The sequence below is a fragment of the Panthera onca genome, chromosome X (assembly GCF_046562875.1).
Source record: "Panthera onca isolate mPanOnc1 chromosome X, mPanOnc1 haplotype 2, whole genome shotgun sequence".
Lineage (NCBI taxonomy): Eukaryota > Metazoa > Chordata > Mammalia > Carnivora > Felidae > Panthera > Panthera onca.
This window is the reverse complement of record NC_138357.1, coordinates 111,761,008-111,785,729: the sequence shown is the minus strand read 5'-3', so window position 1 is coordinate 111,785,729 and position 24,722 is coordinate 111,761,008. Positions and strand designations below refer to the sequence as shown.

Sequence of the window (24,722 nt, the reverse complement as noted above, 5' to 3'; positions counted from 1 at the left end):
ATATTACCCATTTTTAAGAACTTTTATTACTGTAAAAACTTCTCAAACATACATAAAAGTCAAGAAAATAGTAGAGGGGTGCCTGGCTGACTCGGTCGGAGGAGCATGCTACTCTTGATCTCGGGGTTGTGAGTTCGAGCCCACGCTGGATGTAGAGATTACTTAAGTAAAACTTAGGAAAGAAAAGAAAAGTAGTATAAATGGAACCTTATACATCATTCTCCCAGCTTCCGTAATTATCAACATTTTTCCAACTTTTTAATCTAATTATCCCACGTTTGAGGGGAGTATTTTTAAGCACATCTCAGGCATCATATCATTTCATCCATGAACTTTAGCATGTCTTTAGTACATGATGACTTTTTAAACATGACCACAGTACTGTTATTCACACCTAACAAAATTAGCACTAATTCCTAATATCTAGTCAGTATTCACTTTTCTCTATTTTTTTTTTAATTTTTAAAAAAATATTTATTTATTTATTTATTTATTTATTTATTTATTTATTTATTTTGAGAGACAGGGGAGAGGCAGAGAGTGAGGAGAGAAGAATCCCAAGCAGGCTCTGCTCTATCAGCACAGAGCCCAACGTGGGGCTCGAATTCGCAAACCATGAGACCATGACCTGAGCTGAAATCAAGAGTTGGATCCTTAACTGACTGAGCCACTGAAGCGCCCCCTTACCTGTTTTTTTTAATAGTTGATTTAAGTTGGATGGTATGTCTTTTAAGTGTCTTTGAGCTTGGAACAATTCCCCCTGGTGTTTTTTTCTTTTTTAGGTTTTTTTTTTTTTGAGATCTCATTTAAGAAACTGTCACTTGTTTTGTTGAACTGCCCATATTCTGGATTTGTCTGGCTCTGTATTATGCTTATCATGTCATTAACATGTTCAGATAGCCTCCAGATTTTCTATAGATGGTCATTAGGTGTAGACACTTGATTAAATTCAGGATCCACTTTTTGAGGGGGTGAAAATACTTCATACGTGGCGCTCACTACTTCCTATTGCATCATGTCAAGAGGCACCCAATGTCTAGTCTTCTCCCTTGTGGTAATGTTAACATTGTTCAGTGGGCTAACCTGATTCTTTAAGGTTGAAATATTTATACATTTTTACTATTCTCAAGAGCCACTTAGCATCTTCCCAAACATTTCAGATGATGGAAGGTTGGTATATGACCTGTAATGTGTTCTTCTCTGAGAGAAATGATCCATTATTTCACACTTCTTAGGTCCTTTATCATTTTCCTCCAATTTCTCTAAATTTGGTGTAATATGTATTGAATTACAAAAGCCAAACTGACTCAGTAATCAAAGTTCTCTCTAGTAGAATTGTTTTATTGTTTTATTTAGGACATCTGCATTTCAAATGTTTAAGGTTTTGCCCCTTTCCTGGCATACAAAATGAAAATGAAAATTTTCCTGGAAATACTCTGAAACTCTTTTCTTTCCTTTTTTTTTTTTTAACATTTATTATTTTTGAGAGAGCGAGACAGAGTGCAAATAAGGGGAGGGGCGGAGAGAGAGGGAGACACAGAATCCAAACCAGGCTCTAGGCTCCAAGCTGTCAGCAAAGAGCCCAACACAAGGCTCAAACCCACAAAGCACGAGATCATGACCTGAGCCGAAGTCAGATCTTTAACCAACTGAGCCACCCCGGTGCCCTTCTGAAACTCTTTCGTTGTCAACTTTTTGAGTATTTCACTGTTATGTATTTGGGAGGTATTTGTGTTAAAACATAAAGCAGATATTACTCTTTCTACTTAATAAAAAAAATCAATCCCAGAGTAATTCTTCAATATCTATTTCATCTCCTTAGGAGTGACTGTATTAGGATACATGTTGATTTTACATGATGACTGTTGACTATGTCTGATAAACCTGTACCTCTATTTAACCGTTTTTAGATGGAGTGAATACATTTAGCCAGTTTATAGGAATCTTAATGACTGTAAATTTAAATTAAATTAAAATATATACTAAATTAATTTTAATGGCAGGCTTGACCACTGAGGCTGTAGATATTTTAAAGAAAACTATGGATTATGGTGCCTGGATGGCTCAGTCGGTTAAGCGTCTGACTCTTCATTTCGGCTCATGTCATGATCTCACTGTTTGTGGGATCAAGCCCCACATCAGGCTCTGCACTGAAAGCATGGAGCCTATTTGAGATTCTCCCTCTCTCTCTGCCCTCCCTCCCTCTCTCTCTCTCTCTCTTCTCTCTCTCTCCAAATCAATAAATAAATTTTTTTAAGAATAGAAAGCTATGGATTAATAGTATTTTATATGTATCTAGGTACATTTTTTTATCCTTAGTTATAAAGAGAGGGAAAAGATACAATTAAATATGGTAATACAAAGTGGGCAATAATCCAAAAGTGATTCATGTTCATTTTGGAGTGGACTTTAGTATACATAATTAAAATTCTAGAAATTTACACCACTGCAAAAACAATAAAGCCACCTTGGAAAAAAGATCTGACCCTGGAAGTGCATGTAAGCTGTCCCAACCAATTGTTTCTGGCCACTTACCTCTCATAGGTGTATTATTAAGTTGTTTAAGATATAATTAAGCAGACTGGATGTTCTCCTTAAAATATTAACAAGTAGATTTTTGTCAAATTAGATTTTTTAACGTTTTATTTTATTTTTTGAGAGATACAGAGTGTGAGTTGGGGGGGACAGAGAGGGGGGAGACACAGAATCCGAAGCAGGCTTCAGGCTCTGAGCAATTTCTGTCAAATTAGAAAAAAATGTCGTTAATCTATGATATGAAATTGTTTAGACCTGCTTTTCTTCTGTTAATCCTTTCCTTTTTGATTTTTAAACATTAACTCACTAAACTACAAATGTCACTGACAGAGGTAAGGCTGATTAAATTCCACCTCTTCCCCTAGTACATGGGGCCAGCCTAAGGAGCTTGTCCCATACACTCCTTGGAGATTGAATGGCCTTTCCAGGAAGCCCCAAAAAAGGACACTGGGTCAGGAATTGGAGCCCATTGCACCTGAAATAGATCTCTGATCTCATTCTGGGTCAGAACAGAAAACAAAACTTTACCCCCATTCATAGTCAAGCCTCTACTTTTACAATTGCTGGGTGTCCATATGCCACTTTGTGATTTGAGTGGAATTGAAAGTTACAGAAAAGAACTAGTCTGGCTCTTTATTTGGGACTATTTTCCTAACAAGTAGCTTGCATCCTCTTTCTTTAGTATGAGAGGAATCCTTCATTTCATATACACATAAAGCTAAATTCCTTTTTTCTTTCCTGAAAGCATTATCTCAAATAAGAAAGATTGTACTCAACAAGTCCAGCATTTGAACTAGGTTTCCAGGAGCATGAGATTGAAAACTAAAAGCAACTGCTCCCTAAAAAGAAGCTTTGAGCTCAGACTCAGCCATCCCCATTGAACAGCCTATATTCCTATTCAGAGGAGGCGTGGGTATATCCCTGTAACTGCCTGGCAACAGGAATATTGTATTCCTGTCTTATGTATCTATACATATGTATCTATAACTGAAGTGAGAAGAGACCCTTTCCCACCTAGTTTAAGATAATAAAAGAAAACTTCCAGGAATCCTTTCCATGTATTTTGAGTACTCAGATTGTTTTTATGCCTAATCTTTTCTACTGTTTGGGGAAAAGTATCTTGTTTTTTCATTGTGAACATCAAGTTATGATCCAGAGGTTTTTTGCTATCCTAAATTGAAGAGAGAGTGTGTGTATATGTGTGTGTGTTTATAATTTTTTTTAACTACTTATTAGGTGATGCTGGTATAAATTCTATAGAACTAAGAACAAATAAAGAGGAGGGGTGCCTGGGTGGCTCAGTTGGTTTAGCATCAGACTTTGGCTCAGGTCATGATCTCGTGGTTAGTGAGTTCAAGCCCTGCGTCGGGCTCTGTGCTGGCAGCTTGGAGCCTGGAGCCTGCTTCTGATTCTGTGTCCCTCTCTATCTGCCCCTCCCCAACTTGTGTTCTGTCTCTCTCTGTCTCTTAAAAATATTAAAAAAAATTTTTTTTAAAGAATAAATAAATAGGCTTGCCTCCCTGTGTTGGAGCTCTAACTACATTTATATATTTAATAAGCTAGGATAAGAAAATTATTCAGCTCATTTTAGTAATAGAGAAGGTAGTGGGGACTGTGAACTATACATTGAAAAAGGTTCCAGTCTTTTTCTAAAACTAACCTCAGGGCACCTCAGCGGCTCATTAGACGTCTGACTCTTGATTTTAGCTCAGGTCATGATCTTGTGATTCCTTAGATTGAGGCCCATGTCAGGCTCTGCACTGACAGCACAGTGCCTGCTTGGGATTCTCTCTCTTTCTCTCTCTCTCTGCCCCTCCCCTGCTCATGTGCACATGCGCACTCTCTCCCTCTCTCGCTCTCTCAAAATAAATAAACATTTTTTAAGTAAATAAAAAAATGAAATTAACCTCTGGTGGGCGCCTGGCTGGCTCAACTGGAGCATGTGACTCTTGATCTCAGGGTTGTAAGTTCAAACCCCACATTGGGTGCAGAGATTACTTTTAAAAAATTAACCTCTGTTCTAGACTATGCTTTGGAGGCTAAACTATTTCTACAACTATCTTAGGACCCATCTTAGGGTTCATTCAGAATATGTAGGTTCTCCCTATGGTAGAATGAAACTGATCTGTTCTTGAATTACCTAATTGTCTCCCAGACTAAGATTTAAGGGAGAAGTCTAATCTTTCAGAGTTAAATTCAACCTACAAATGCCTCTGGGACCTTTCAATGCAATCTTGAGTGCTTCTTCGAAAGTAGAATTGGATTGGCCTGTCATGCTTAGTAAAAAAGTACATACACTAATATGAGAATTGTTTGTGGCATCCCCATTTATAGGTTAAGAATCGAGTTACAGAAATTGGCTTAGCAACTTGTCCTTTAATGTGACCCAGTAGAAAATATTCTAAAATAAAGTTTTTTTAAACGTAGAACTTTTTTTTTAATTGATAAACAGAGAAATATCAAATTTACCTCTCAAATAGCCACAAAATATGTAACTCTTTATTGGAAAATTCTGTTTGTCAGGAGATATTTACACTTGTGAGGATGGCCACAGCCATAGATTTATGTTTTAGTTAGAGTAATCATCATAGGAAGAAGCCATAACATAAAGGTTGCAAATTGGTGGTAGCCCAGAGACCAAATCCAGCCTTGGCAAATGTATTTGGTCTGGCTTATGTGGTATTTTTTTATATTAATTAGATGCCAATATTTAAAATTGAAGAGGTTTCACATGAAAGTCCAGATTTCAGATTTCTCTTGTAATAAAATCAACAGTCCGTGGAATCAGGCCCCCAAGTTGAGTGCCTGGCTGCTAATCCCATAAAGCAGGGTATACATTTTCTAATTCATCGCAGTCCCTCTACTCCCTATTTTTTTCCCCACACACTATCTACTTCATTTATTTGAAACCTGCTTGGCCTGTTTCGGCATTTGTGTTTCCGTACATGCTGCATCAATAGTGATATCAAATTCTTGACTTTAAATTCTGTATTGTATATATTCCTCCAAGAAAAGTTAGTGATCAAGTATCAGATGTAAATTTTCTAGATTTCTAATACAAAGGAAAGTGGCACAGAATATCATATATGTATTCAATGTATACTGAGTTATATACCTTATGTAAGATTGAGAAACTTTTTTCTCAAGGAGCTCACAGTCCAGTCAAAGAAACAGAGCATTTGATAGGGATTAAGGAGTGTACCTGTGATGAGCACCAGGTGATGCATAGAAGTGTTGAATCATGATATTGTATACCTAAAACTAATATTATACTATATGTTAACTAACTGGCATTTAAATTAAAAAAAAAAGCAGACCATGCCCACATTATTACAGTACAAGGTTAATTGCAGTACAAGGTTAATTGTAGGTAATGACAGGAATCGGTGGGAATTGTGGGAGTTGGTGGTGGTCAGTCTTCACTGAGAAGATGAGAGCATCACCCCTTGAGTTGGGCCTCAACAGTGAGTCTAATTTCAGGAGGCCAAAATGGAAATAAACCTTGGCACCAGAACCTAGAAAGCAGTTAGGGAACTGCTAGTAATTTGGTTCACCAAGATGATAGTATGAGATAAGATGAGAAAAAAAGCAGCAATCTTTCAGTTTTAGGCTATGGAATTTAGACGTTATTTGGGAGTAGTGCAGTCCTTGGAAAGTTTTGATCAGAGGAGTTACATTCTCATAGTTTTACTCAGGAAGATGAATCTGAAGTATTCGGTATGTAGGAAAGGCTTGCGTATGCTAATAGGTGGTAAGCAAACAAGACTTCTTAGGATTCTTCAAATGGGTCAGGTGAGAAGTTAGAGCCTGCACTCAAATGCAAATATATAGGAGAAAAATAATGAGGAGGTAAAAATTGGTAGGACTTGGCAACTGATCAGAGACAACCCTGAAACTGTAGCCTGGATTGGTAAAAAAAAAAAAAAAAAAAAAAAAAAAAAATCCTAAACAACTTTGTACTTTATACTTTACTCTTAAGGGTGACGGATTATTGATTACAGGCACAGGTTTATCTGTACCATTTGCTACTCACAGTTTGCCTTCATATTTCAAATACAAATCCTCATTTAAAATTTAAATACCTATTCAATTATAAGAAAACAACAGAGAAAGAAAAAAGAAAACAAAACTGCCCACACAGCCAAGCAATGCAGAAGAGAAACTGATTTATCAGTTAGTTTGTTTCACCTGTTTTGTTCTTCATTTTATGTAGACCAAGGAGAGAGAGCCACAGTGGCTGGGGGGGATCCACTCTAACCAATACAAGATGTCTCCCTCAAATAACCTAGTTTAAAAAAAAAAACTGTTTGAAAACCAAACAACGACCGATGACTAAAATACAAAATCCTTGTACAATCATATTGCATATCAACTAACATTTTCCTGCCAGTGCTCTTGAAGACACAATTGTAATAGAAAAGCTTTTTGTGGTACTAGAAAACATACTTTTTTTGGTAGTTCTCTGGTAACTTTGCTCTTCAATCTGTCTTCCTTAGCACATCTATGGTAGCATACATATAAGATTCTAAGTTTAATTGGTCCCTGCTACACATCAGTTTATGCTTTACAAGTTTGATATGCTGAGTGCAGGAAACCTTCCAAAATAAACACATGGAATCATTTTTATTCCACCTGTATAAGTGATTTAGTTTTCTTATTCTGCCCCAGATACAAGTGAGGGAGTACACCAAAAACCTTTGAAAAATAAATGAATAATGAGAATAAACAGTTACCCTGTTTGCATTGTCTTCCAAAAGTGGTAACTGGATTATTGGTATGCAGGCAAATATGTGCACATCTCTGGGGTCAGATTGGGCTGCCCTGATTTTATGAGGAAAGCCGTAAGGTAAGCAAGGAGGCAGGATAGATATTTGATCTAATGGGGATGTCTTTAGGGATGAGAGTCTTTAAGGCATCCTCTTGCCCACTCTGCTAACACCGCATTGCAGGAACTTTAGTAATACTGGATCAGTAGCATTAGGACAGCTAATAGTGGCTCATTAAATATTTGTGCTTGACTAGCTGGAGTTACTGCAAAACCTACTGAGACCCTGGAACTCTAGCTTTATTAATAGGTAAGTTTATAGGAAGACATAAATCTATGGTAAGTGCTGCTTCTTGATTTCAAACTGGACAAGTCTTTTTGTAATATCGTGTCTCTTTTTGTAACATAAAATCACTGCAGTGAGTAGCCTGTCAGACTGAACTAGGAATCATACAATTGTTTCCAAGTTCACATGCATTTTACTTACTCTTTTTGTGTTGAAAGCAAAATTTTCATTACAAATGTATTTCTATATAACAGATTCTAATTCACTATTTCTCTTTAGCATACAAACGGCTAGATGGTTCGACTGAATGTTGTAACAATCACAGCCTCACAGATGTGTGCTTTTCCTACAGAAATAACTTTAATAAGCGTTTGGTGAGTTGTCCCTGAAGCAATCTTGCTTGTCTGATATAATTTTTATAAAATAAGCATATAGAACTAAAATGTAATCTATGAACACTTTTCCCTTTTGTTTCATATCGTTTTATTAAAATTTCTATATTTCACTTGCCACATTTCATCTGAGAATCTTTAAAAATTTATAGGTATAATATCTTATTTGGCCGAAGTAGAATACTTGAATCTAATTTATAGTAGGTGCACATAAATGGCATTTCTTTTAAATGAACTTTGTTCCTAATATGCTCTGTAACATGAAAGATACTGAGCACTGGAACTTGCTGTTTTTCTTGTTAGTAAATTATTTTGGGTATTGACTAATTAATATTTTACTCATAGCATACATGCCTACCCGCCCGGAAAGCAGTTGAAGCCACACAAGTTTGTAGAACCAATAAAGACTGTAAAAAAAGTTCAAGTTCCAGTTTCTGTATAATACCTTCTTTGGAAACTCATACTCGCTTAATAAAAGTGAAACATCCTCCTCAAATTGATATGTTGTATGTAGGCCATCCACTGCATCTTCATTACACAGGTGGGTACTTATTATGGAAGATCCTCAGAAAATCATTAAGATGTCATATATTCTTCATGGTAGAAACTCAGTACAAATCCTTGCATTAATTTTATTTATTATAAATTTGACTACTTTTTAAAGTCTTCTTAACTTGTTCTTCAGTATTGTATGAAATTTAGGCATTAGGAAAATAATCTGAATTTTATGAAACAAGATGTAACTGAATCCCATGTCTGCCTATGGAGAGTGACATATTTTCTTCACTACCATTTATGTCCAAGTCACATAGATGATCTCTCAGATGTTCTCTGAGAGTTTATTAAACCTACCCAAGTTCCCAAAACAGTGGCAAGAGCAACATACCCCAGAGAATGCCAGGAGTTATAGTGGTAAGACTATCATTTATGTATAACACATGAATTTTATGTTAATATAATTTTCATGTTTTTTTATGTTTATTTTTTATTTTTGAGAGAGAGCGAGTTGGGGGGGGTGGAGGCAGAGAGAGAGGGAGACAGAGAATCCCAAGCAGGCTTCCCATTGTCAGCATAGAGCCCCACATGGGGCCCAAACTCACAAACCATGAGATCATGACTGTAGCCATGATAAAGAGTAGGATGCCCAACCACCTGAGCCTCCCAGGTGCCCTAATGTTTATTTATTTTTGAGAGAGAGTGAGAGACAGAGAGGGAGAGAGAGAGAGAGAGAGAAAGAGAGAGAAAGTACACATGCAAGCTGGAGAGGGGCAGAGAGAGAAGGAGACAGAGGATCCAAAGCAGGCTCCGTGCTGTCAGTGCAGATCCCAATGTGGGGCTCAAACTCATGAACCATGAGATCATGTCCTGAGCCAAAGTCATATGCTTAACTGACTGAGGTACCCAGGTGCCCTTGAATATAATTTTCAGAACTGGGCTGGCATAATTGTTTTAACAGTGGCTACATTATTGGGACTAAATAGATAGCTTCTTCATATTGCTGAAGATCATATAGTCTAATTTTGTTGTACAAGATTTTTTTTAAGTTCCTTTTTTTATAATGGTTTTGTGGAAATATAATTCACATGCCATGTATTTGAGCCTTTTAAAGCATACAATTGAAGGTTTTTTAATATGTTCAGAGTTGTGCAACCATTACCACAATCTAATTCTAGAATATCTTCATCACCCCAAAAAGAAACCGTGTATTCACTATCAGTCACTTCTCATTTCTCCCCACCCCCAGTCCTTGGCAACGACTAATCTACTTTCTGTTTCTATAAGTTTGCCTAGTCTGCACATTTCATATAAGTAGGATATTTTGTGACTGACTTCTTTCACTTAGCGTAATGTCTCCAAGGTTCATCCATGTCGTAGCATGTCTCAGTAGGTCATTCCTTTTTATGGCAAAATAATATTCTGTTTAATGGACATATCACATTCTCTTTATTCATTCATCAGTTGATGGACATGGGGGTTTTATATTACTCTTTAAAAGGCTGTCTCATTGTTTCATAGTCATAGCCTGTAACCTGGGTCATTCTTCTTATTTATCATTCTTCTTATTTATGATAAATAAGACTTTAGAATGCAAGTCACTAAGTGACTCTAGAATGCAAATATTAATTTTTTTAATGTTTTATTTCTTTTTGAGAGAGAGAGACAGAGTAGGAGCAGGGTAGGGGCAGTTAGAGAGGGGACATAGAATCGGAAGCAGGTTCCAGGCTCTGAGCTGTCAGCACAGAGCCCGACTTGGGGCTCAGACCCATGTGCTGTGAGATCATGACCTGAGCCGAAGTCAGACGCTCAACCGACTGAGCCACCCAGGCATCCCTAGAATGCAAATATTAAATATATCCTCAACAAATGGAAAGGAAGTTCCCTTTTAGAATAATTCAGAACTATGTACCATGTAATTCAGAAATATGTACTATATGTTCTACCTAATTACAGAGAAGTTTGTAAATGTTTTGAGCAAAAACAGGATTACGGAATGCACAGAGTGGAAGAGACCAAAAATTTCCCCTAGTCATAATCCTTGTTTTAGTAATGATTTAGTAAGAGAAAACCAAGACCAGAAAGAAGTTAAGTGGCATAATAGAGTAAATGTGATTTTCAGGTTATGCCTCTTTGAAGGATAAGGACTCTTCATAAATTCTGCCATAGTTTTTAAGTCAGTCTCTTTATTTGGTAGTCATGCTTGGTATATAGTCAGTTTTATATTATTCTTACCTCCAAATATAAGTACATACTGAGACATGAATTTCTGTATTCCACTATATTTATTAGATGTTCTAGAATAATTGTTTTTATATGTGGGGCATATAGGCTGCCTGCTTATGTTTGGGAAGAGCTTTCTCAACCAGTTTAATGACTAGCCCAATTGTTGACCACATGGAAACATTTATAATGCTGTTGCTTCTCTATATGAACAATATTCATTATTCCTTGTTTTTCTTTTTCAGTGAGCATCACCAGTTTTATCCCACGCTTCAACTTTCTAAGCATAGATCTGCCTGTGGTTGTGGAGACATTTGTCAAGTATCCTTTCTGGTGTAAAGAATGTTTTTAAAAGGTGTTCCTTGGAATGTGATTAGGCTTACCTTGAATAGAGCATGCATAGACCTTACAAGTGTCCATTGATTGCTAACAACTGAAAAAGAGACTTTAACGTTGAAAAAGATCAGATTGTATATAGGAAGGAAGAAGTCAGAGGAAAGAGATTGCTCAGGGAAGGAGAAAAGTTAAGATATGGAAGGGAGGGAACCCAGAATGTAATTTGAGAGTAGAATTTACAGATCTAAGACCTTTTAGTAAGTTTATAAAGAATGAAAGCTCAAAATGCCAGTGAGGTGATATACTCTGCCCCTTGTGAACCTGTTACCTTGGACTAAGTGGAAGAATGCATAAGGGAGATCAAACTGGTTTCCACTACTAAAATAGCAATTCAGAGGATAAAATCTCACGTGTTCTTTAGCATATTATGTTGGAATATAAAACTTGACATTTTTTTAAATTTGTTATTATGAAGAATTTGCACACTTTGGAAGGGTTCTTTATTTTTGTCATTGTTTTTTCTTTTTTACCCTCTAGATTTTATTACTAAAAATGGATTTTTTTAAATTCCAGTATAGTAAACGTATGATATTATATCAGTTTCAGGTGCACAATACATATTTTTGTCACTTTTAAATCATTTTCATTTCCTTCCTCAATAATTTGTGAAAACATGAAAGGGAAAACAAATGAACAGTTAGTAAAAAATATGTACAATTAAGATAGTACCTTGTAGATTGCAGCTTTGTCTCAGAGATTTATGACATATATAAGCTTTTAGATGGCAGTAAAATACAGTTATATTTGTGTTACAGTTAATATTTCTACTACTTATAGTGTACACTAGTTATAGATAATAGTAAAATAGAGTTGAAGGGGCCAAAATCCTTATGTTCCCTAAGATAAGGTAATACTTTGTAGGGATCAAAAAGTAATTTTTCCCTTATTGCTAATTGCTTCCACACTCCTTTCTCTTGTTGTGTCATTAAAGTATTACAAAGACTCAATCTTCCTTGGAGTTTGTTATAGATTGTCTTAGTTTACAAATGGTTGGCCTTTATTTTTCTAGCCAAGATTTTTGAGCTTTGAAATAATATGAATAATGTATTTTAAATGGTAGAGATCTAAGAAGGAATGTCCTATACTTGTGGGCAGAGATTTAAAGAAAGCAGCTATAATCTCAAATCCAGCCCTAGTAAAACATTCTCTTCTGACTACCAGAAATGTGGTTTCTTCTCAGACCTCACAGTCAGATCCTTAACTGATTTTACCCAGGTACCTGATTTCCCTCTCAGGAGCTCTGGCTATTGTTAATGCAGTGCCCTGCTTTGCTTTGGATGGTCAGTGGATTTTAAACTCTTTCCTAGATGCCACCCTTACCTCAGTGATTGGAGACAATGATGTCAAAGATCTGATAGGATTTTTCATCTTGCTTGGTGGCAGTATACTTTTGGCTGCCAACGTGACCCTGGGACTCTGGATGGTTACAGCACGGTAATATTTGCATTCATCTGGCAGAATGATCCTTGGTATGAAATATAAAGAGTTTCCTTAAAATTACATTTTAACTAACAACTTTAAGCTCGTGTATCAGAATATCCAAACTCTGGGATGGAGGATAAACAGAAGAAATGAAAGGCATAGTCTCTGACTACATTCTGATTCTAAAGATTGAACTTAACAAATTTCAGATGCTTGTGGAACAATTGCTAAACAAGTGAAAATTCATGTTAAACCATTTTGTGCAACTCCGGATCATGTTGCAGTAGTGTAAAGGAGAACAGAATTAGGTGGAATTAATTGGGGCAAACTTTTTGAAAAAACATCATGAATCCAGATTTGAAGAAGACCAGAATCTGGCCAAGTGGAAGGGTGAGCATTTTCTTGGCCTGTATCTCTTGTCCTTTGTCTTGTTTGAAAAGAATTTTAAGATTTAATGGTGTATTATTTTGTACTCTGACAACTGAGGTCTGATTGCAGTTAATAAAATTCTATAAAAGTATCTGCTGACATGAAAGGAGAAATTTTTGTCAAATGATGCCAAATAAGTGAAAAAAGTAGGAAGTAGGGCCTACAATACCATGATGCATGTTTTGCCCCACAGGAATTGTCTCTTTGATGTGTCCCCATGCCCTCATAAAGCAGCACTAGCCTTAACATTTAGAGTGAGCTGCAAGAAGTGTCTTTCACTTGCAGCCTGTGAGCTGAGGAAGTTAAAGTTGAACCTCAGAACTGAGCCTGGTCTTCTAACAGATCACAAGACAGATCTGCTACAGTCCTGGTTACCATTCTCTACAAAGCTTTGAAGCTCGAAACCCTTCCAGGGTAGACATTTTCTCTTGTGCTGCTGGGGTTATCTGGGGCCTAGGTCCCGGGTTCCTGTCTTCAAGAAGCACCTACCTTAAGCTCTCAACCATAGTTTGTCCTCACCAGCAGCTTCCATGTTTCTCTATATTAAGTAATTAAATGCCCAGGCCTTGCTTTCCATCTTTCCTCTAAGCTACCTCTATGGGTCCACGGAAGACTTGGTAGTACAGTGAGAATGGCTACACGGGAGTACAGATGTGGACTTGCCAGAGGCTGGGAACTGACTCTTGAGCCCAAAAGTGCCCTGAGTAGTTCAAGGTCTTTTGCACTGGAGATGCAGCCCTGGAAGATCCAGAAAGTCAACAGGCCACTGTGAAGCTATTGGTCTTCTAAGTGTATGAGCATGCAATTCTTTGATGAAAAATAAGTGCTTCTCTCGTGCACTCAAGAACATTAACACCCATGTACCCAACTTCTTCACTAAGTGAGATATTCCATGGTGTTCACCTTTTTCCCATCATTGAGTTGCTCTTCAGGCACTAAAACTTTTTAATCATTTTTAAGAAACTCTTTAGACTGTATTACAAGTTTGCCTGCCTTCTTAAATAGAAATTATATATGGAGTATGTTAAGATGTTATTAATGACTTGAGGTCATCAGTTATTACCGCTATTAAAACCGTACACATTATTCGTTTATCCCAGAAAAAAAAAGCTTTTGTTGTGTTCTTCGGTAGATAGTCATTTGGGATCAAAGACTGTTAGCAGAGTGAGCTCAGACCTGTTTAGGTAGTAGAGCCTGGGAAATGCCATGAAATACTTGTATAATTAATTTGATTACATAAACTAAGCAATTTACTAATCAACATGTATATGTGCAGCTCAGTTTTTTGAAACTGAGAAAAAAATCTTAATAGAGGAAATCCTACCCCTTAACTTCTTTTTCTGGGGAAAAAAATACTAATTTTCTTGTAGAATTTGAACATTGTGGTCTGTTGCTCTCTAGGGTCAGGATTTGGGAACCACCCTTATTAGGATATTGAGCAGATCCATCGCATTTGTATAGAAATGACCTTATCATGCAAGAAAGGAAACGTTATCTGTGTCCAGCTTGACTGTGGGCACTTCTGGAGTAAGGACCATGTCATAATCATCTTTGCATCCCTGGGACAGTGCATGAGACATCATAAATACTTAATAAATGTGGTTGAATGGATGATGAATAGTGTTACTTCTGGATTAGAAAAGCATGTTTCTATTTAAGCTACAAATAGTATTATTGAATACTGTATATATATGTTAACATAAAAAATAACTTGGAAGGTCTTTGTGTCCCATAAAGATATTATCATCTTTATGAAAACAATCCATTTTGATTTCTGTAGAGTGATTAGAAAAATGAATTATTTTAAGGATTTGAAGAAAATGTTCTTTCTGTGTTGTCACGTTGTTCAACAGTAAAACTTTATTTTCAGTGTTCCTACTCTACATTGTTTACATTTTCAAGAGGTTTTTTTTTTTAATCCCCTATAATCTGTATAGAAGGTATATATTTTTTCATCTCAGTTTGAAAAGACATGCAGTTAAACTTGACATTTTGATAATCGCCCTTATAGGTCATGGTCATCTATTCTAACAGCAAATTTCAAACAAGCGCTTCATGGATACATGGCTCTCAGTCATCAGTCTGTCCTATGGTATTTATTGAACATCCACATACTAATTAATGGTGCACAGGTATTTTTTCCTACAGATCTTTCGACTGTGCTGTAATTCATTCTTAGTATTTAACTTGAAGATACCATGGTTCCTGGCATTTGATGTTTAGCAATAAAAGAATAAATGTGTACCAGCATTGTATGTTTTACCATCATCTATGTGTTGTCTTTTTTCAAAAACTTCTATTCTTTTCTGTCAAAATTGTTCCCTTTACATTACAGTATGATCTTTGTTGTTCTTAAATTCTTGATTCTAAAAGCAGCCTTCAGTTTTCACTCAACCAACCTGTATATGAAAGTTGTTGCAGGCCACAGAAAGAAGGCTTTTTTTTTTTTTTACATTTATTTATTTTTGAGAGACAGAGCACAAATGGGGAAGGGCAGAGAGAAAAGGAGACAGAATCTGAAGCAGGCTCCAGGCTCCGAGCTGTCAGCACAGAGCCCGACACGGGGCTTGAACTCACAAACCGTGAGATCTTGACCTGAGCCGGAGTTGGACGCTCAACCAACTGAGCCACTCAGGCACCCCAAGAAGGCTTTTTTAAATAAGATTCCTGTGCTCTCTCTATTGTTTTGGAAATGGCCTGTTTATGGGTGAAGAAAGAGGACTATCATGTTTCCTTTCAATAGTGTCTGACAGAAGTCTTCTCTAAGTTAGTGTATGTTTCTTAGGAATTCGTGGAAAAGTATTTCAACTCTGACATTTGATTGATCTTGACCTTTTGCTCTAGTACTTCCTCCCTTGTCCACAGAGCCAGGCTCTCCCACCCCCTTTCTCTCTCTCTTTCCCTCTGTCTCCCCTTTCCCTCTTTCCCTCCTCTCTCTCTCTCTCTCTCTCTCTCTCTCTAACTGCCCCCCCACACACATGCACATGTTCTCTTTCGAGATTACTTAAAGGCCAAATACAATAGGATGGAAATTTAGCCCAACTCTTGATTGGCTAGCCTCATTCCACTCCTTTTTGCCACTGATTTCATTCTATTATAATTAAGAGCCACAAGACTAGATGACTGATTATCTAAACCACTTTTTTTTAGCAGCTTGAGATACAATTAAATACCATAAAATTCACCTGTTTAATGTGTACAATTCACTGTAAACTATTTTTCTTTTAATGACTACTCAAACAATAGTATACATATGCTTTAGTGCAATCTAACATTTTAAGCAAATGAACATGTGATACAAGACTGAGAAGAAAGAAAATGTTTCATTTATTTCACAGCTTTTTGAACTCTGAAGTGGTTTTCAGTACTGGAAGTAGAGTTGAGTCACAAATTATTTTTAAGGTAAAACATGTAGAGGGGTACCTGGCTGGCTTAGTCGGTGGAGGATGTAACTCTTGATCTCGGGTTGTGGGTCATGAGGTCAAGCCCCACGTTGGGTGCAGAGATTACTTAAAAATAAAATCTTTAAAAAAGTTAAAAAGGTAAAGCATGTGGATATATTTTCTTTGAGACAATAAGCCATTTTAATCAGTGTTTTTGCAAGCTACTTTTGCTGTTTAGGCCATAATAATTTGAATAATCCATTGTATATTTTATCAGACTATGGCAAATGAATTCAATGAAAGGAAAGCCTCTATTTCAAAACCTAATGCCACAATAGATTTTACTCAGGGTGGAGGTAGGAAAAAAATGGCTAAAGGAAGTTGCAATTCTAATTACCAAGCAGGTTATATTGTCTAATTTAGTTTTCCATTGAAAAGAGAGAAAAACATCCTTATATCATAGTTTTATTTAGCTAAAGATTGATGGATATTCAATAGTTGTCCCTTCTTATTAACTGACTGTTTCTCACAGTTTTCTACTGACATGCTCCTGACACCTGAGAGGAGGGAGAACGCAGAAAGGTCTAAGAGCAGAACCCTGTAACTGTCTGTCTATCCTACAAAATTGAAGTCTTGCTTTATCTTACATTTATGTAAATTTTACACTCCATTCATCAGTATCATAAAGCCAGTTGTCTTAAAGACATGAAGCTCTAAACTGCAAAATAATTAGAATGCTAAGAATATTAAGATTTTTTTCATGTCTAAAACACATTGGTAGAAAGTAGTTTATAATAGCTGGTCTGTAGACTAGTGACAGTCTATGATGGTGTTTTTATCTGTTTGTAGTGAAAGGAGAAAAATTATGTTGTATCTAATCACAAAATAAGGAAAATGTTCTTGTGTTGTTAGAAAGTGCCTGCTGCCCTTTATCAAAGAGCTTTCCTTTATTCAGATTATGGAAACACATACTTAAGTTCACTTAGCACTTCTAGATTGCTCTGCAGAATGTCTCTCTAGAACTGACATTCATCAGCAGGGCATGAGGATTCCATGTTTCCCCATGCCCTTTCCTCCACCTGAATTGTCTGACTTTCATGTTCTCACAAATGTGTTGGGTGCAAAATGGCATTTCCTTTTAATTTGCATTTCTCAGATTAATAAAGTTGCACATCCATATACTTGTTTAGCCATTTAGATTTTTCATTTTGCCAATTGCTTATTGATATCTTTTGCCTAGTTTTCCATTGAGTTTACTAAATTTTTCTTGCTGATCCATAAGAATTTTTTGTATATTCTAGATTAGGGGGTCAACAAACTGCAGCCTGCGAGCCAAATCCTGCTTACCACCTATGTTATAAAGTTTTCTTAGAACACAACCACATTCGTTCATGTTTATATTGTATATGGCTGCTTTCATGCTACAACAGCAGAGTTTAGCAGTTGCAACAAAGACCATATCACCCAGAAATCCTAAAATATTTACTGTCTAACTGTTTACAGAACAACCCATGTTCTAAATATCATCTCTTGGCCATTTTAGATGTTGCAAATAATTTTTCCCAGTCTGTCAGCCACCTATAAATTTTATTTATAAGGTTTTGTTGTCGAACAAGTATCTTTAGTTTGATGTAGTCAAATACATTAATTTTTTGATTCATTATCTGTGTTTTGTGGGTATTACTGAAAAACTGCTGTCCTTCCCAAAGTCACAGTAATATTCTATACAATTTCTTCTATTTGCTTTAGAGTTATACTTTCACAATGAGATCTTTGATTTCTAGAATATATAGTGTAGGGCACCTGGGTGGCTCAGTTGGTTGGGTGACTGACTTCTGCTCAGACCATGATCTCGCAGTTTGTGAGTTCGAGCCCCGCGTCAGGCTCTGTGCTGATTGCTCAGAGCCTGGAGCCTGCTTCAGATTCTACCTCTCTCTATCCCTCCCCTGCTCATGCTCTGTGTCTCTCTGTCTCTCAATAATAAATAAATGTTAAAAAAAAATTTTAGAATATATGGTGTGAGGTAGGAAATCCAGGTTTACTTTCCTATATAGCATGAACTATTTTATAAAATAGCTGTAACAGTATTTTCTATAAGATTGTTAAAGAAGTGTACATGAAGTTCTTAATATGGTACCTGGCATGCTCAAGATATTATGTACTTACATTACTTATTTTCAGAATGCAGAATTATGACATAAATTTGCCCTCATATCCCCATCCATACTGGTGTTAGATCCTGCCTCCTTCTGGTATGCCTTCTTGGCTTCCACTGCCTTCAGACTAGCTCTGGTTGTCCAGAGTGTCTTCCAAGACTTGACCCTTTTTAGTATTTCTTCCTCCAATCAAAATAAACCAAAACTCATCATATTTAAGATGTTGGCTAAAGATTTTGCTCACTGAAACTATTCAAAATAACCTGCGTTTGTGGGTATGTTCATTGATAGTAACTTAGGCATTTAAATCTGATCTTACCCAAACAATATCTTAACTGAGAAGGAGGCACTGTGACAAGCCATTATGAGAGAATTTGAGGTAGAATGGACTTTGAGGACTACATCAGACAATAGAAAACTATCCCCTGCATAGTTTGGGATATTGCATTTCAGAATAAGCTGTTTTTTTAATGTTCATTTTGTTTTGCATTAGTTAGAAAAGAGGCTAAACTTTCTTTTTTAATGTGTGTTGTTTTGTAGATTTTTCTTATCCACATCCTTTGTCCGTATTTTCCTGCAGTGATCATCACCTTCTTATCACTTCTCATTACTACAGACTCATATTTGTTCTGAGGCTTTGCAAACATATCTGACCATACCTCAGCTTCTTTTCCAGGTTCCTGACTTTAATACTTTATTCCTATTTATTGTTTTCTTCCCTTTCAATTTGTTTCCATCCTTTAATGGCGTCTAACTTTTATCCTAGGCTGTATGTATCACCAGAAATCTACAACGGGAGGTAGCACTTTGCAATTTACAGATTGTCCATGTCTCTACTCCAGGGCACCCCCTTTTCTGTTATGGAAATACCTAGGGGAAACAAGTTGGTAATCGGGAGTTTGCTTGGAGAGTATAGAATTGGAGCAGGAGAGAGCTAATGTGATTTCCTTGGCCTTTATAGAAAAATAATTTTCTTACTAAAAAAAGAAAGGGGGGGTGCGCCTGGGTGGCTCAGTCGGTTAAGCATCCGACTTCAGCTCAGGTCATAATCTCATGCTCTGTGAGTTCAAGCCCCGCGTTGGGCTCTGTACTGACAGCTCAGAGCCTGGAGCCTGCTTCAGATTCTGTGTCTCCCCGTCTCTCTGCCCCTCCCCTGCTCATGCTCTGTCTCTCTCTGTCTCAAAAATAAATAAAAACATTAAAAAAAATTTTTTTAATAAAAATTAAAAAAATAAAATAATAAAGAAAGGGGCACCTGGGTGGCTCAGTCGTTTGAGCATCTGACTATGGCTTAGGTCGTGATTTCACGGTTCATGGGTTTGAGCCCCATGTTGGACTTGATGCTGACAGTGCAGAGCCTGCTTCAGAGTCTCTGTCTCCCTCCCTCTCTCTGCCCCTCCCCAGCTTGCATTCTCTAAGATTAAAAAAAAAGATACACATTTATTATATAAAACATGTTAAATGAAAGTAATTTGTAATTGAAAAAAATAGGATTATATTATACATTAACTGGTAAACTGCTTTTTAAACTTGATGTAAGCATTTTTCAATGTTATTAATATTCTAGTGTCATTGAAATGGATATATAATATTGCAGCATTGACTATGCCGTAATTTTCTCTTTTCTTTTTTTTTTTTTTTTAAAGTAAGGTCTACACCCAACCTGGAGCTTGAACTCACAACCCTGAGATAAAGAGTCATGCTATACCAACTGAGCCAGCCAGGAACCCCTGAATGTGCCATAATTAACCGACCCCTATTATTTCCAATGTTGCAATGTTATAAACAAAGCTGTGAGGAATATCCTTATAACTAAATCTTTTGGCATATCCAAGATTTTTTGGGTAATTCTAGAAACTCTTAAGAAAATCTTAAAGGAAAAATTACTATCTTTCAAATGTGAACATTTTATATATACATACTGCCTTGTTGCATTTACATTTTTTCCTCTTAATTGGATATGTGAAAATGGCATCTCATTTTAATTTGCATTTCTTTGATTAGAAAAAAGGTTAAACATTTTAAAATGTATTTATTGGTCATTGTATTGTTTTTGTTTATCCCCATCTTTTGCCCATTTTTCATGGAAGTGATTATTGTCTTACTGCTTTTCATCATAAGCTCCATTCTATTGTTTGATTTCTTACATGTGAATAAATTAAAACCTCATTTAATGGGGCGCCTGGGTGGCTCAGTCATTTAAGCTTCTGACTTTGGCTCAGGTCGTGATCTCGCAGTTTGTGAGTTTGAGCCCCGCATCAGGCTCCACGCTGACAGTGTGGAGCCTGCTTGGAGTGCTCTCTCTCCCTCTCTCTCTGCTCCTCCACTACTTGCATGCTCGCTCTCTCTTTCTCAAAATTAATTAATTAATTGATTAAAAACCTCACTTAAGGGGTGCCTGGGTAGCTTAGTCAGTCGAGCATCTGACTATGGCTCAGGTCATGATCTCATGGTTCATGAGTTCGAGCCTCACATCGGGCTCTGTGCTGACAGCTCGGAGCCTGGAGCCTGCTTCCAACTCTGTCTGCCTCTCTCTCTGCCCCTTCCCTGCTCATGCTCTGTCTCTATCTCTCAAAAATAAATAAACATTAAAAAATTAAAAAAAAAAAGAAAAAAACCTCATTTAAGTCTAATGCTAATGTTTATTTTTATGTTTTTATATATCATGATCTCTCAAGCTTTGCCTTATGTTTTCCACCTTTGGTGAAATGTTTTCAAATGCTTCTAAAGATTTTATAAATATTCACAAATATTTTATGATAGTTTTATGATTTTGGTTTTTCAAACATTGTCATCTTTAATTTACATGCACTCTGTCTTGATGTTGGTGCCGAATAGGGATAGAACCTTGTGTTTTGTTATCCCCAAATGTTTAGCCAGTCATCCATCTCAAAGGAGATTTTTTTCTTTTTAATGTTTTGTTTATTTTTGAGAGAGCATGAGTCGGGAGGAGGCAGAGACAGAGAGGGACAGAGAATCTGAAGCGGGCTCCATGCTGACAGCAGCAAGCCCAATGTGGGGCTTGAACCCATGAACCAAACCATGAGATCATGACCTGAGCCGAAATCGGAGGCTCAACCCACTGAGCCACCCAGGTGCCCCTCAAAGGAGATGGTTAGTCTTAGGAGATTTTTTTTTTTTTAGAGAGCTAGAACGAGCAGGAGAGAGGCGGGGGGGGGGGGGGGGAGAGAGAGAGAGAGAGAGAGAGAGAGAGAGAGAGAGAGAGAGAATCCAAAGTAGGCTCCAAGCTCAATGCAGAGCCCGATGTGGTGCTCAAACTCAAGAGCCATGAGATCATGGCCTGAGCTGAAGTCAGATGCTTTACCGACTGAGCCACCCAGGTGCCCCAGGCAATCTTAAGAGATATTTCATGCCAAGAGGAAGAGACATAAATTTATATCCTTTGGAGAGAAAAGATACAATAAGTGAAATTATCTCTCACTTGATAAATCATTCTTATTTGTATAGGATGCAACTATTATTTACTTTTTCAATTTAGTAATACAGGGAATTGAGAATATATCTCATACTTTAGTTGAAAAGAGTCCTTAAAACATTTTTTCCCCTAAGGTGTTTTTATTTTTATTGAAATTGTGTTTCTCATTCCTAAGCAGTATAGATTAGCATCTGGAGATTATCCTTAATATATATCATTATTTAAAGATACTGTTTTCATCAACTTCTTAATGAAAATACTTCTTTGCTTCTTGGATGTTCAAATTTAAAATTTTCTCTCTGTAGGTTATTTAATATTAGTCTTTAAAGGCTAAAAAAACTACCTTTGGAATAGACATCCTGATTTTAAAGTAAGTATCTTATCTTCATCTGTTTTAATTATATAATGATTAAGTTTGGAACACTGCATTAATCATAATTTAAAATCATGAAGATAAGAGGTAATGAGGATACTCTGAATTTGTATTTTGTTTCTTGTAAAATTTAAACAAGTGTGCTTTTTTCCACATTTAAAATGTTTTTCTTCTGAGATCACTGTAGTTGGTTTTTAAATTTGCTAGATCTTAGAATATGACTCTTATAAATATGCTACTCTAAGAGATGCTTATTGAATTAGAAAGTTTCCATTTTTCTTGCTTATCCCCATTCTATAGTCACTAGAACTGATACATATATTCTTTCATTCATTTAAGAAATATTTATTGCTCACTTACTGTGTTCTTGGCACTATTCTGGGCTCTGGGGATACAGCAATAAACAAGACAATTTTTCTTTTTTGTATTTTGTAAGGAAAAATACCATTTGTTTAAAAATAAATAAATAAATATAGGGACGCCTTGGTGGCTCAGTCGGTTAAGCGTCCGACTTCGGCTCAGGTCATGATCTCACAGTTTGTGAGTTCGAGCCCCGCATCATGCTCTGTGCTGACAGCTCACAGCTTGGAGCCTGCTTCAGATTCTGTGTCTCCCTCTCTCCCTGCTCCTCCCCCTCTCACACTCTGTCCCTGTCTCTCTCTTTCAAAAATAAACTAACATTAAAATAAAACAATAAATATAAAATATATGCTAATCACTACTAAGTGTTTCAGGCATGGGGTAGCAAGAGATTAAGCTAAGAAAGTTATCAGAAGCCAAGTCTTAGAAATATGTTATGGACTTTAGCCTAATTGCAAATGGGGAGTCATTGAAAGTTTCAAGTAAGAGAGGGCCATAATCAGATTTGCATTTCAGTGGATCACCTTGACTGAGGATAAAGCATAGATTGGTGGGAGGCAAGTCTGGTGGCAATGAAATTGGTTAAGAGACTATTTTAGTCATTTAGGCAAGTGCTGATGATCTTGGCAGTAGAGGTTTGAAAAAGAGAAGAGGACAAACTCAAAAATAGGATCCACTGTATTTGATGGTTTCATGTAGTTTAGGTTCAGGAAGGAGTCAAGAAGACTTCCAGTTTCTGGCTTGGACAATTAAATGATGGCAGTGCCATTAACAGCCAGGGAACAGCAGAAAAGGAGCAGTTCACTTTGGAACTTTTGAGTTTGACTGCCTGGGAGAACTTCAAGTGGATTCTTGGATACTGTCAAGAACTCAGTAGAAATTAGTTGGAGACATCATGTATGAGCTGATGCACTCCATATATGTAATCCAACCTATGGGAATGGATAGTCTGGGGAGAAGATAGAAGAATGAAAAGGAAAAAGGAGGTATGCTGGAATAGAGCTCTCAGGAACACCGGCATTTAGGTTTAAAAAGGTACAAGGAAGAGGAAACAATGAACTTTAGAAAATTAGGAAGAAAACCACAAATGAGAGTTTGGTATTAGAGAAACAAAAGGGAAGAGAATATATCAAGAACATGTCAATAATATGAGATGTTACTGAGAGAGGCTGCCAAATGTCCTTGGGCTTTAGCAGGAGTTTATAGGCAATCTTGAGAGAGCAGCCCCAGTGCATCAGGGAAAGCTGAGCCAGGTTGCAGTGGGTGGAGGAATGGTGGGGTTGGGGGTGGGGGTTGGGGGAAGTGGCTGCAGGGAGAGACTGCAAATGCAGAAAATGCAGTCAAGAAGTTTCATTTGGAAGGCGTGGGAAGAAAGCTCATGGGACTCGGTGAAGGATGTAGAGGAAAGCATCGTTGTTGTCATTGTTTTAGCAGTGGGAAAATCATTGGTATGTTTTTGGTGCTGATGGGAAGAACCCATCAGGAGATGGCATCTAGAGCACAAGTAGAGTAGTAAGTAGTCTTCAGCAAGAGGGATGCCCTTTCTAAGAGGGGGGAAGAGGAAACACAGATGCAGATACAGTTATCTTGAATCCTAAGTGTCTAGAACAGTGCTTGGAAGAGAGTAGACACTCCAGAAATCTTTGTGGAGTAAGGTGGAGTCCTCACATAGCTGCAAGGAACAATGGAGCCAACCTCACTTCTAGGTAAGACATACTGGCAGAGGCACTTGAACAGGTAGGTACAGAGTGCTCAGCTCTGGGATAATAGCATTGAATTTCCTGATTTGAGAATGTTGTGTGTTTACCTAAGTTCTCAGGAAACACAGGGCTGAAGTATAGAATTTTAAAGGGTCCAGAATAAGGCACTGGGGCTAAAAAATGATTTTGAGCTGAAGGCATTTGAGTTCCTAAAATGCCTTACCTGCCTAAAAGCAAAGCTTCCCAAAGGAATTCAATTGTCATCAGCCTCCTCCTCAGAAGTACCCCTCATCTTCTCAAGCAGACATTGACACAAAACTATCACATCTTCCACCAGTTTTTCTGAGGGCCTATTCATCTCTCCAAAAAGT

The 24,722-nt window shown here is 37.0% G+C and overlaps 1 protein-coding gene across 6 annotated transcripts in view; it reads left to right on the top strand.

Moving 5' to 3' along the window:
* Nucleotides 1-24,722, top strand: part of MBTPS2 (membrane bound transcription factor peptidase, site 2) — a 101,059-nt gene that overhangs the window by 25,876 nt on the left and 50,461 nt on the right. For 3 of the 6 annotated variants that reach the window (XM_081793115.1, XM_081793116.1, XM_081793114.1), the window contains exons 8-11: nt 7,866-7,960; nt 8,324-8,519; nt 10,942-11,017; nt 12,308-12,526. In XM_081793115.1, coding sequence (XP_081649241.1) covers nt 7,866-7,960; nt 8,324-8,519; nt 10,942-11,017; nt 12,308-12,526 — 586 coding nt within the window. Of the gene's footprint in view, nt 1-7,865; nt 7,961-8,323; nt 8,520-10,941; nt 11,018-12,307; nt 15,206-24,722 lie in introns of those variants that run through there. The other 3 variants (XM_081793117.1, XM_081793118.1, XM_081793119.1) reach the window with 2 other exon arrangements.